Source organism: Moschus berezovskii, chromosome 11 (genome assembly GCF_049115385.1).
Source record: "Moschus berezovskii isolate FMDL1 chromosome 11, NW_MosBer_1.0, whole genome shotgun sequence".
NCBI lineage: Eukaryota > Metazoa > Chordata > Mammalia > Artiodactyla > Moschidae > Moschus > Moschus berezovskii.
In genome coordinates, this window is record NC_142470.1 from 105,923,873 (window position 1) to 105,936,321 (window position 12,449).

The window sequence follows — 12,449 nt, forward strand, 5'->3', positions numbered from 1 at the left end:
TGTGGTGGGGTATGTGTGAGTGGTGTGTGTCTGTGCAACGTTTAGTGTGTGGATGGATGGGTGTTTGTGTGTCTAAGGAGTGGGCACAGGCTGTGTTCCATGCAGGGAGCCCGTCGGGGGAGAGGGCCTGAGCCCCAGGGGTGCGGTGAGAGGAGGGAAGGTGAAGGGGCCGGCAGTGAGGGGTGCAGAGTGGAGGAGGAGCAGGAAGGTGGCCAGAGCAGAGCAGATCTGGAGGGGAGACGGGTGTGAGAGCCAGAACAGCAGCAGTGAGTGGCTTGGGTCTGGGTGAGGTTCCTTGAGGCCCTGGGGCGTGGGCCTCTGGGGTGTGGGCCTCTGTGGTGAGCCCTGAGGGCAATGAAATGCTCAAATGTGTTTGTGAAATGTGCACTTAATGGGATTGTGTGTTTCTGCCACAGACACGGCAGATTCCTCTGATAACATCCCCTTTGTCCTTTGCCCTGGCCCCATGGGGGACAGGCCCGGCCCCTCCCCTCCCACGTCTCCCCGTCCCCACCTCGCCCTAACCTGACCCACCCCTGGGCCTGGCACCAGCTCCAGCACCTCGGGCTCCTGGCTGGACCAAGGGTCTGCAGGGCTCTTCCTCCCGACCATTCCATCACTCTGCATCATGCTGAACACCCCCGCTTCCTTCCACGCCAGGTACACCTCCTGGTGTGGCGTGTTCCGCTTCCATGCACATGGTCTGTTTCCTCACCAAACCTTCAGCTCTATGAGACCAGAACTTCAGTTACCCGGTGTTCACTTACTGTTCGTCGACTAACAATTTTTTTTAGCTGCACCGAATCTTAGTTGTGGCTCCTAGGATCTTTGGTCTTCATTGCTGCATGCGGGATCTTGAGTTGCCCCACGTGAACTCAATAATTGCAACACGTGGGATCCAGTTCCCTGGCCAGGGATTGAACCTGTGCCCCCTGCATGGGGAGCTCAGAGTCTTAGACACTGGACGGCAAGGGAAGTCCTCTGAATAACAATTTTATGTGACTAAGGCTAGAGCTGATTGGCTAAAGCCTGTGATACAGAGCAAGTTTAAATTTAAATACAGAAGTGTCCGACTTGGGAGGATGAAAAAGAGTAAGGTTTTAAGCCTCCCTTTCCCTGGTGGCTCATTGGTAAAGAATCCGCCTGCAGTGCAGGAGATGCAGGTTCGATCCCTGGGTGAGAAGATCCCCTGGAAGAGGAAGGGGCAACCTACTCCAGTATTCTTGCCTGGAGAATCTCATAGACATAAGAGGCTGGCAGGCTGCAGTCCATGGGGTTGCAGAGTCAGACACAACTTAGTGACTAAACAATAATAAAAAAAAATGTAATGAGCCCCATGCTCGGGTGTGTGATGGGTCAGTAGCTCACGTTCCTTTGGGAATCAGCACTCCCATTTAAGGCTGATGGGGGCTCCCCTGCTATGGCCCTGTGGGGTCTCCATGTCCAAAAATCAGGACCCCATCAGATGATGTCACTTGGGTCTCCCCACGGCAACACCCAGAGTGCGTGTTCGCAGCTTGATTTGGGGGTGGAGCAGGGGGGGGCCTGAACAAGGACAGATGTCTGCAGACCCTGCTTCCCTGAGGCCCTGGGTGGGACCTGGCAGGTGTGAGGAAGGTGAGGAAGGGGTGAGGAAGCCCCGGCAGAGGGGCCGGAACTTGGAGGGCTGAGGGGCTTGCGGGGATGTGGTGGTTTCCCCACTGTGCACAAACGGAGCCAGAAGAAGAGTGGTTGGGTGAAGTCAAGAGGCTGCTGAGGCACAGATGGAAAAGTCGCTTTTGTTTCCGGCCTGTGCCTCTTCCCGCCCCCGCCCCCAGCCTCCGCTCCGTCCCAGGAGAGCTTTCAGACTCAGCCTCTCAGCCGAGCCCAGATGCGCAGGCCGTTGGGGCTGGCATTGGAATCAGCCCAGGGCCCCGGTGCTCCCCCGGGGGATCACCTCAGATGACCGCGCCGTGGGCGTACAGAAACCGAGTGCTCGAGACTTTTCTTCTGTGTCAGCTCTCCAGAAAACCCTCACTGGGGACGAACAGTGCTCAGGAAAAGCTGAGTGCCTGGCCTACTTACAGGCAGTGTTAATTACGGGCTCCCGGGGGCCTGTTGTCACTTAACCAGCTTCCCGGGCTGTCAGTTTGAGGGGGACTGGTTTATCCCGGGGCCACCCAGACCCCTTTCTCTGGAACTTCTCCTTGCCCCTCAGCCCCGGGGGGAGCGGGGGTGTGCAGTAAATGGCCGGGCAGGCACACGGAGAGGGGTGAGGCCTGACTGGGCCCCAGACCAGCGGGGTCTGCGATGCTGTCAAGGACTTTTCAGGAGCAGAGGCACCTGCGGGGGCTGCCATGGGGAGGGGGCTCGGAGGCTGCAGGGGCAGGATGTCACCGTCCAGGCAGGCCTCCCTGGGGCCTCGCCCTCAACTGATTCTCTTTCCACACCGTCCTCCCCTCCCTGGCAAGGTCACCGGCCTCCCACACAGCACCCCCCCTCCCCCCCAGCCACTTCCCCAGCTCGGGCTTTGCTCGGGCACACAGCCCTCTCTCATTGTGTTTTACAGCCTTCATTCTTCCCAGCTCGTTTGCGACTCAGGCAAGGGGTATTATTACCGTTCTCTGACTTGTTAAGTTGCCCAAGAGGGAAAAAAACAAGAACGTTTTTCCTTGTCCCCGAGTCTCATTACCTGTTGGGTGAGCCTCAACTGATATACATTTCCAGAGAGAGACACTCAATGCCACCACCCCGAAGGCATGTCCCTGGCTGGGACTCAGACCCTCAGCCGGCTGCCATGCGGGACCGTGGCCAAGATGTCTCAGTGCCGTTTCTGGCTAGACGTGCCCACGCTCCTTCATGCTCCGTGCCGCTTCTGTCCCTTGGTTAGGCATGGGCTTCGTTTGCTATTACCTGTGCTGTCTGCCCCCTGCCTCCGCCCCCAGTTAAGTCTCTCTCACCTGAGTAGGTGCCCCACCTTTTACCAGCTCTGGGTTTTACAGCAACATACTCTCTTGTATTGATTTATCCACCTGGCTTCTCCGCCTCCTAGACCACAAGCTCCCTGAGGTCAAGGGATCTACTGGCATGGTTCCTACACACGGTGGGGTCCATCAAGGGGTGCCCTTAGGACGGAAGGCTCGCCCTCCGGGATGGTGAAGGTTCCAGCTGGCGCTGCATTCCTGCAGCTCTCCCTCCATCAGGCCCTTCGTTTGTGTTCTCGAACGCTGCCAGCCTGTCCTGTGACTTGTTACCAGTCTCCCTCTTAGTCACCTGCTGCTTTGTCAGGCTTATGTAGGATGCATTCATTCATTCCATCATCTCTCCATCCTTCCATCCATCCTGCTTCCTCCACACACCGGCCACTCTGAGTGTGCAGAGAGGAACAGCATGGACCTAGCCTCTGTCCTCACAGGAGTTACATTCTAATGGGGAGACACAGATGAGCAGCAAGCAGATCAGCAAATAAGATGATGTGGAAGAGGGAGAGAGAGGGGCCGCGTGGGGCTGGGACCACCGAGGTGCAGCCAGCTTGGGAAGCACACTCCACCGTGTTGTCTTTTGATTCTCTATTCTCCTAGTTCGGAAAATATCCTTAAATAGTCTGAAAGAGGAAAGGTCCTCCAGTCCGTAAGGTTTTTCCCCTTCGTTGAGAAGGTCATATGATCGCTCCTGTCCTGTTAAGAGAGAATGGTCCTCAAAGTTTGAGCTTGCTGAGAAAACCCTTCCAAGACTGTGGGGAGGCCCTCTGGCAGGATCAGTGGACCTGGGAACACCCAGACATCGCCCCAAGGACGCTATTGAGAGTCCGTAGTAGGTGCCAAGCTGGACTCGGGCCTCAGTGGTGGAGAGTGCAGGGCTGGGGAACCTCGTGTCTCCTGTCTTGTGTTCTGGAGGCCTCTGGTTGGGGACTCAGCACCTGGCTTAGCTCAGGGCAGCTGATGGAGCTTGTGAGGGTGCCGTCCTCCCCAGGCCCACACGTCAAGGTGGCCGTAGCTTGAAGACAAGAGAATGAGTGTCCAGGTTCCCAGAGCACCCGCGAGTGTCTGACACCACTGGAGGCTTCACCCTCCAGGAAACACCTGTGCTGCCCAGAAGTGCAACTGGTCCCCGTGGCCCCGCCATGGGCCCAGTGCAGCCTGTCCTGTCCTGCCCCCTCAACCCCCACCTTCTTTGGTCTGACAGATGGGGACTCGAACCTGTGGTGCCCCTCACTGCAAGAGGTCTCGGCCACGCTCCACAGCCTCGGAGCCCACAGTCTTGCTCTGCAGCCTCTGGGGCCCATAGAGCACACTGGGAGGTGAGTACACCCCTCCCTGGCACCCTTCCTCACACGGCCACGGCCGCTGAAAGCGGTTCAAACCTATCTAATCGTGTCCATTAAATATGTGCAGTACCAATTACACCTCAGGAAAAATGTAAATGTACATATATATATATAATTACCCAAAAAGGAGACTCTTCTAAACATATTGGGTTAGCCAAAAAGTTCATTGGGGTTTTTGTGTTACATCTTATGGAAAAACCTGAAGGAATTTATCCGCCAACTGAATACATCCTTGCGCCTAATGCTCAGTTGTGTCCTACTCTTTTGTGACCCCATAGACTGTAGCCCACCAGGCTCCTCCGTCCATGGGCTCTCCAGGCAAGAACACTGGAGTGGGTTGCCATTTCCTTCTCCAAGGGATCTTTCCAACCCAGGGATCGAACCATGTCTCTTGCACTGGCAGGTGGATTCTTTGCCACTGCCACCTGGGAAGCCCACATACTCTTGCTTGGAAACACTGCAGTATTTCCTCTTCCATACATGTAATGCGCCTGGCCGGTCACTGTGCAGAGCTCCATCGTCATCGTCATTGGTGACAGCCGGGGCTCAATGAGCATTTCACTAGTTAGAGAAAGGAGAGATTTCTCCTGATGATGATTGGAAATTACGTGCTTTTTTTTTGAAGTTAAAAAGTCGCCAGACTGGTGACTGCAGACTCCAGACTCCGGCCTAAAGAGCGAAGCACAGAGTCTGAGGGGCCACAGTGAACCGTGCGTCACCCCACGGGGGAGGGGCGTGCGCGTCCCCGCGCTCACAGCTCAAGGCGGTGATGGGAAGAACCAGGCACGGCCGGGCCTTGCTGCCCTGGCGGCTGGCGTTCGCTCCTGCCCCTCCCTGACTCAGAGCGCTTGCTGCCCCTCCTCTTGCAGAATGTGCCCCAGCCCCCGGTCTGTCTCCAGGCCCCCGACGCGTTGCCCAGCGACAGCTCCGGCCGGCCGGGCGGCGTTCCAGGGGGTCTGCAGTGCCCCATTCTGTGTTGTTGGGGCCCCGTTGTGCACTGGGCTCCGGGTGGGTGGCGCGGTGGTGCCCATTGGTACAGTACATAAACGACTCTTGTTGGATGGATGGCGGACTAGATCTGGGTTGCAAAGGCATCCGTTACAGCACCATCCACACTTTTTGTTGAGACTTCTCTGAGTAGTAGGTTTGAAACTGGACTGTTTAGGGGGCTTCCCAGGTGGTGCTAGTGGTAAAGAACCCACCTGCCAATACAGGACACATAGGAGATGCTAGTTCGATCCCTGGGTCAGGAAGATCCTCTGGAGGAGGGCGTGGCAACCCACTCCAGTATTCCTGCCTGGAGAATCCCATGGACAAAGGAGCGTGGCGGGCTGCAGTCCGTAGGGTTGCAGAGAGTCGGACACTGCTGAAGCAACTTAGCACACACTCCTGCACAAGTGTTTAGGACCCTGGACAGGCTGAGCCCCCTCCCTCCTGCCAACTAGCCCTGGGGCCGGCTGTGGTGGGCAGGCGTCCCTCTAGGGCACGGCCGGAGCTTTCTCAAGAACCAGTTCCACCACTGTGTTTGGTAATTGTCTGCCAAGCCAAACCAGACCAAACCACCCTCGCTCTGCTATAAATACCCCGTGCTTGTGCCAGCCTGCCCTGCGCCTGCCCCTCCCCTCCTTGGCGTTCGTACCAGGTGTAATAAGTCACTTGCCTCTTCCCAAACACGGAGCTTCAATTGAACCACCTTCTAGGAGGAAGCAGGGAGAGAATTACACTCAGAAAAACAAATGTCTATGGAGGGGAGGTCCCGGAGGGACTGAGGATTCAGAGGAGCTATTTCCGACCGCTTGGAAAGTGGTGCGCACCTGGTGTCCACTTGGAAAGTGGGCGGTGGCACTGGAGGCTCTTACCCTCCCCGTTCACTCTGCAAAGAGCCACACTCCCCTAACTTCCCCCTTCCCCCAGGGGCAGGTGATCTGTAGAAGTGCGGCCATTTAAATGCATCATTTCAAATACTTGAGGGTGGCTCACTTGAGCGGTAAAGCATCTGCCTGCAATGCAGAAGACTCAGGAGACTTGGGTTTGATCCCTGGGTTGGAAGGATCCCCTGGAGGAGGAAAGGGCAATCTGCTTCAGTATTCTTGTGTGGAGAATCCCTTGGACAGAGGAGCCTGGCGGGCTGCAGTCCATGTGTGGGCCAAGAATCGGACACGACTGAGCAGCCGAGCACACTAGCACAAATACTTGAGAGCACAAACCCCCAACAAAGGCTTCCAGCTTCTCAGCACCCTGTGAGGGCAAGGCAGAGCCCTGTGGTCCCAGGGCAAGGCCCGGAGTGCCGCGGCCCCAGATGGCTGTTGTGACACCCCTGCCTCTTTCCTTGGGCCCCCCACCTTGGGACAGCTGCTGGCATACACTCTCCACTGAGGATTCAAAACTGGCCCAGAGCATATGGCCGATGGATTGCCCCTGTACAGATTGCAGCTCTGTAAGAGGGACCCGCCAAGCCACTCAGCCTAGGGACGTTCTTTTGGGAATATAGCCTCCTTTCAAGAAGCAAACAGGTCCAGAAGAGATCTCTCCCATGACCTGCCTGGGGTGGGGGATGATGAAGTGCTGGCTTGCTTCTGTGTTTGGGAAACTCGGGGTGTCTCAGGGTTGGAAGACTCTTCAAGAGCACTCAGGGAACATCAAGAAAGTTCTGGCGTCTCCTCTGCCAAGGTTGTGGCGTCCTTCACAGCTCCATGGGCCACAAGAGCATCTTCAGGACAGGCTGCCCTCTCCCCATCGTCCTCAGAGGCTCATCCTATGTCAGTTGGTTCCGCATCAGGTGCTTCTGTGTTGACCTCCAGAGATGTACCCAACTAGGGCTCCTCTGAGGCACCCACACGCCGTCAGTGGCCGAGACTGGAAATGAGGGCACATGTGGGCCCATGGCTTGGCCATCTGTCTGGTCACTATGAGAAAGACAGGTCTCTTGCCAGCTGTTCCTAATCTCAGATTTCCTTGAAACTCATCACCATCTCATCAAATGCTTCAGGATTTCCTTCCAGAAGGAAACAGCCCTGCTGCTGCCGGATGCCATGCGTCGTCTGACATCTGCCTTATTGCAGACAGAGTTGCCCTCTGCCCTGTGATGAGCCTGGGTAGGGAGACAGCCAGCAGAGGAGGAAGCAGAGTGTGAACGCTGGACAGGAAGCAGATGAGAGCCTGAGCATCCTCAGAGGGACCAGTGCCACACTCGGCTATACAGACTCTTCATCAGGTGTGCCCGGTCTCACCTGGAAAGAGAGGGAGCACTGGCAGATCTTCCTGGGCTGCTCCCTGATTGCAAAGCCCAGAGGAAGAGCCCTGGTCAGATCATAGGTGTGTGTGCATGCTTAGCTGTGTCCAACTCTTTTGCGACCCCCTGGACTGTAGCTCACCAGGTTCCTTTGTCCATGGAACTTTCCAGGCAAGAATACTGGAGTGAGTTGCCATTTCCTACTCCAGGGGATCTTCCTGACCCAGGGATCTAACTCCCACGTCTTGCGTCTCCTGCTCTGGCAGGCAGATGCTTCGCCACTGCGCCACCTGGGGAGCCCCAGATCATAGGTCCAGCCACTAAAGACCAGCAGCCCGCTGCTGTTGCCTGGCGCTGGTAGCCTTCACCCACTGGGTTCCCTGAGAGGGAAGCCTGGTGCAGAGGCCAGTGGGCTAAATAAGTGACAGTCAGTCCATTGAAAGGGCATCCTGTCAAGTGTGGGGGCGGTTGCCTTGGGACAGAGGAATTGAATCCAGGTAAAAGTTGCTCGCCTCCCCTCCCCCATTAGCTCAGCATCGATTCCTCTTCTTTGCCTTGACCTGGGTCCCTAGAGCCCAGCTGACAGCTCTGGTCTGGTTTAGCAGTGCCAGCCTGAGAGCGCGGCCTGCCCACAGGATGTGCGGTGGGCCCCTACCCCCAACTAGACCCTTGGTTTTACCATCTTCCCAAGGAGAAGGAGCAGAGCGTCACTTTCACGTGTTTTTTTTTTTTTCCTCAAATAGTCATAAGGGAAAACAAATATGGAAGCCAACACGCTTCTCTTAAGAGTGTAGAACAATGCCTTTGCAACCCAAACTCTAGCTCCTGGGTACTGGTCATGGGCCAGGAACCCTAGCTCTGCCAGGCTGGTGTCAAGGCTGGGGGTGGGGGTGGGGAAAAGCTGCTTTGCTGGTGAGGCTGGTGGTGGGATCCTCAACTTGATTCCAACCTGCTGAGTCCAGGAGAAGAGTAGGCTCCTTAGACTGTGAATTTCTCTTTCCACGGCGGAGGCCTGGGGATCAGCCGATGCCACTTCCCAGAATAGCAGTCTCAGATGCCACGTTCCAGGCGAATGGCTCCTCAGAGAGGCAGGCAGGGAAGGGGAACCCGTTATGTTGCCTGCTGGCTGTTCCCAGGAGAGCCAGCCTGGGGAGACACTGGGGCGCAGTGCGGCGGAGGCGGCGGTAGTGGGGAGGCTATGCATCCTTCCCACTTGGAAAGCCTGGCATTCTGTCCATCCCCAGGAGGAGAGACCCTTGTCACAGACACACTTCCCCTCCCCAGCTCTGAGAAGATGAGTCACTAGCTCACAATTTCTCCCCTCTTTCTCCCACTGGCAGCACGGAACTGTCTGAGAACCCCCCTCTACTTGGGAAGAGTCACAAAGTTGGCCCTGCGCCTCGCCACCTCTTTGGTTCCCTCCCATGCTTGCACGGCCCTCCGCACGCTCACAGACTGGTATGAGCCAGGACTCCCCTGCGGCTCTGACAGGCCCAGTGCGTGAGTCCTGGTCTCCCCTGTTTGTTCGTGTTCTCTGACCCTCATAGATCTTGAGGAAGAGTGGCCTGGAAGAGTGGCCCAGCCCAGGCCTGCCTAGCACTCGCCCCGCCCCTCCACTGCAGCAGTGATTTGTCGACACCAACTTCCTGGGTGCCTTGAGGTGGCATTTCCTTCCCTCTCTGAGAAGCGGCATAGAGGAGTAAAGCAGAGTGGAGCCTTTTCACCCGAGCGTCCAGGAACCGTGGCCAGGATGGCGACCCCAGAGGCTGTTACTGTCGGCAGGGTTGTCGTCATCACTGGGGACTTTGTTTGTAGGGAGTCCCTTGTTATGAGGAACTCCAAGTTAGTTAGTAAGACTGCACTAGTGGAAGAGACGGCCAAGGGAGCCTTGTCATAAAGTCATCCTACTTGGATTTCCCTGCTGGTCCACTGTTTAGGAATCTGCCTTCCAATGCAGGGGACATGGGTTCAATCCCTGGTCCAGCAGGATTCCACGTGCCACGGGGCAGCTGGGCCGGTGCTCTGGAGCCCATATACTGCACCTGCTGAAGCCTGTGCCTAGAGCCTGTGCTCTGCATCAAGAGAAGCCCACGCACTGCAAGGAAGACCCAGCACAGCCAAAAATAAATAACAATTTTTAAAAAGTCACCTTACTTATTTGATGCCAACGATATACACGTGACCAGAGAAAGAGCATCATTTAGTAAGGACACCCCGGCTCAGTGTTTCACCCGGGGAGCGTGTGCCTCGCAGGCCTGTGCAGAGGGTGATGTGGGTCTGCTGTGTTGCCAGCACCTCCCTTCCTTTGGGGCTCTCGCCAAACTGTGTGTGCTCTGGTATTTAAAGAGGGTGTTTTAAATGTGACCCTAGCCTCTGGCTTCATCCAACTTGTCCACTGTCTAACAGGAATCCGGCCATTCCAGGCTTATCTGTGGACAGCCTGGTGGTGGAACACCTTTGGAGGGGTTGTTGAGGCTCTCTCTCAGTCTGATGTCACCTTACTCGCAGACTTCGGAAGCTAACCCAACATAAGCTACAGTGGAGCATGCTTTTCCATGCGCGCACAGACTCGCCATACCGGTGTGCACAAAGAACGCTTGTGAATGAAGTTTCTTTATTTTACTCATTTATTTATTTTTATTTATGTTTTTAGCTGCACTGGGTCTTTGTTGCTGTTGGGTTTCTTTAGTTGTGGCGAGTGGGGGCTACTCTGTAGTTGCCGTATGCAGGCTTCTCGTTGTGGAGCACAGGCTCTGGGCACAGGCTTCAGTAGTTGTGGCCCTTGGTCTGGAGCATGTGAGATTTTCCCAGACCAGGGATTGAATCCTTGTCCCCTGCATTGCAAGGCAGATTCTTAACCAGTGGACCACTAGGGAAACTCCAAACAACACTTTTGAGGAATACTTGGCAGGAAGCATTGGAGTATGCTTTTTCGGGCTTCCAAGCCCCAGAAAACTAAAGCAAGGGGCCCTCCTGAAGTGACAGTGTTGGGGTGCCAGCCCCCGAGAGGCCCCGGTGACAGCACATGCTGGTGTTCACCCCCTCATGCAGCTCTCTCACCCTGAGTCAGCTGGCCATGTGAGCAGGGGAGATCACGGAAGCAGTGTCGCCTCCAAGGTTAGGTTCTAAAAGGTGGCAGCCTCCGTCTTAGGCGGGCATCTCCTCTCTCTCAGGTCACTCACTTTAGAGGAATGTCGGGGCAAGTTAGGGAACCCTGGGGTGAAAGGACTGAGGCTGGTGACCCCCAAGTGACCTGAGAAGCAGTTCCTCCAGGCCAGTCAAGCCTATGCTGACAGCAGCCCCCCGCCAACGAAAGCCTTGGGGGCAGCCTCCCCAGAGACCCTGAGTTAGAGCCCCCGTCTAAGCTGCTTCTGGTTCTTGACCCTTGGAAACTGCACAGGATAATATGTATTTGTTGTTTTTAAGCCTCTCCAATTGGGGGGAGTAATTTGTTACGCAGCAGTGGATGACCTTTTCATTGTGTTCATGACATGTGACATCGTGTTTATGGAAACAGTGACATTTTATTGTGTTGGGCTCCAAAATCATTGCAGACGGTAACTGCAGCCACAAAATTAAAAGACACTTGCTCCTTGGAAGAAAAGCTATGACAAACCTAGACAGTGTATTAAAAAGCAAAGACATCACTTTGCCAACAAAGATCCTATAGTCAGAGCTGTGGTTTTTCCGGTAGTCATGTATGGATGTGAGAGTTGGATTATAAAGAAAGTTGAGTGTCAAAGAATTGATGCTTTTAAACTGTGGTGTTGGAGAAGACTCATGAGAGTCCCTTGGACTGCAAGGAAATCCAACCAGTCCATCTTAAAGGAAATCAGTCATGAATAATCATTGGAAGGACTGATGCTGAAGCTGAAACTCCAGTCCTTTGGCCACATGATGTGAAGAGCTGACTCATTTGAAAAGACCCTGATGCTGGGAAAGATTGAGGGCAGGAGGAGAAGGGAACGACAGAGGATGAGATGGCTGGATGGCATCACCGACTCAATGGACATGAGTTTGAGTAAACTCTGGGAGTTGGTGATGGACAGGGAGGCCTGGCGTGCTTCAGTCCATGGGATTGCAAAGAGTTGGACACGACTGAGCAACTGAACAGCAACAACAAGTGAAGGCCCCGCAAACACAGGGCACCAGGGCCCTGGGTTGAATGGATCGTCTATTCTCCAGCAGGCATGGCCTCCCCCTCTGCCTCAGTTCTTCCCTTGTGCCTGCCTCTGACTGCTTCCCCTCCTGTGTTTTTGTCTTACCTTAGCAAGGCCAGCCTGAGCCACAGTGAACAGCAGGACACCCTCCAGGAGATGGCCTTGGACAGCAGCCTGAACTACATCTGTAAGGTGAGTCCCACCCATCCTTGTGCTCGCTCTCAATCCAGACCCACTCAGCATCTAATTCAGTGGGCACCATCACAGGCACTTTGTTGGCTGCCAGGATGGATGCTACAGAAGCTGGCTCCCTCCACACCTGTGCCTGCCCCTGACGACCCTGGGAGGCTCGACTTCAGGCCTCGTTACTTTTCTCAGCTCCTTCCCAGCACAGCTGGGGGCTCGCAGTGCCAGGGAGGCACCCCTGCCCTAGCGCTCTCTCCTTTCCAGTTCCTGACCCTGTGCGCACTGGCCCAGCCAGGGGCCTACACCGACTGGAACCTTCTGGACCTGATTGAGCTGCTATGCCGAGCTGGCCTGGACACCAGATTCCGCCTGCTGCCCAAGACTGATCTCCAGCAGCTCCTGCTCCAGCTCCTGGAGAACATCCGAGAGTGGCCGGAAAAGGTACTGTGGACCCCTGAGTCAAAGCCCAAGCCCCCGGCCTCACCTGGGAGGTCACCAGGGCGCTCTCTCGGCCCCCAGCAGAGCCCACGCTGCTCCAGCGGTCCTCCCCTCTGCTCTCCAGGCC

At 55.7% G+C, this 12,449-nt stretch overlaps 1 protein-coding gene across 2 annotated transcripts in view; it reads left to right on the top strand.

Annotated features, from left to right (window-relative positions):
- Window positions 1-12,449, top strand: part of FAM178B (family with sequence similarity 178 member B) — a 101,481-nt gene that overhangs the window by 40,773 nt on the left and 48,259 nt on the right. For both annotated transcript variants that reach the window (XM_088841660.1, XM_055401232.2), the window contains exons 8-10: window positions 4,165-4,279; window positions 11,809-11,890; window positions 12,149-12,325. In XM_088841660.1, the coding sequence (XP_088697786.1) occupies window positions 4,165-4,279; window positions 11,809-11,890; window positions 12,149-12,325 (374 nt within the window). The remainder of the gene's footprint in view (window positions 1-4,164; window positions 4,280-11,808; window positions 11,891-12,148; window positions 12,326-12,449) is intronic.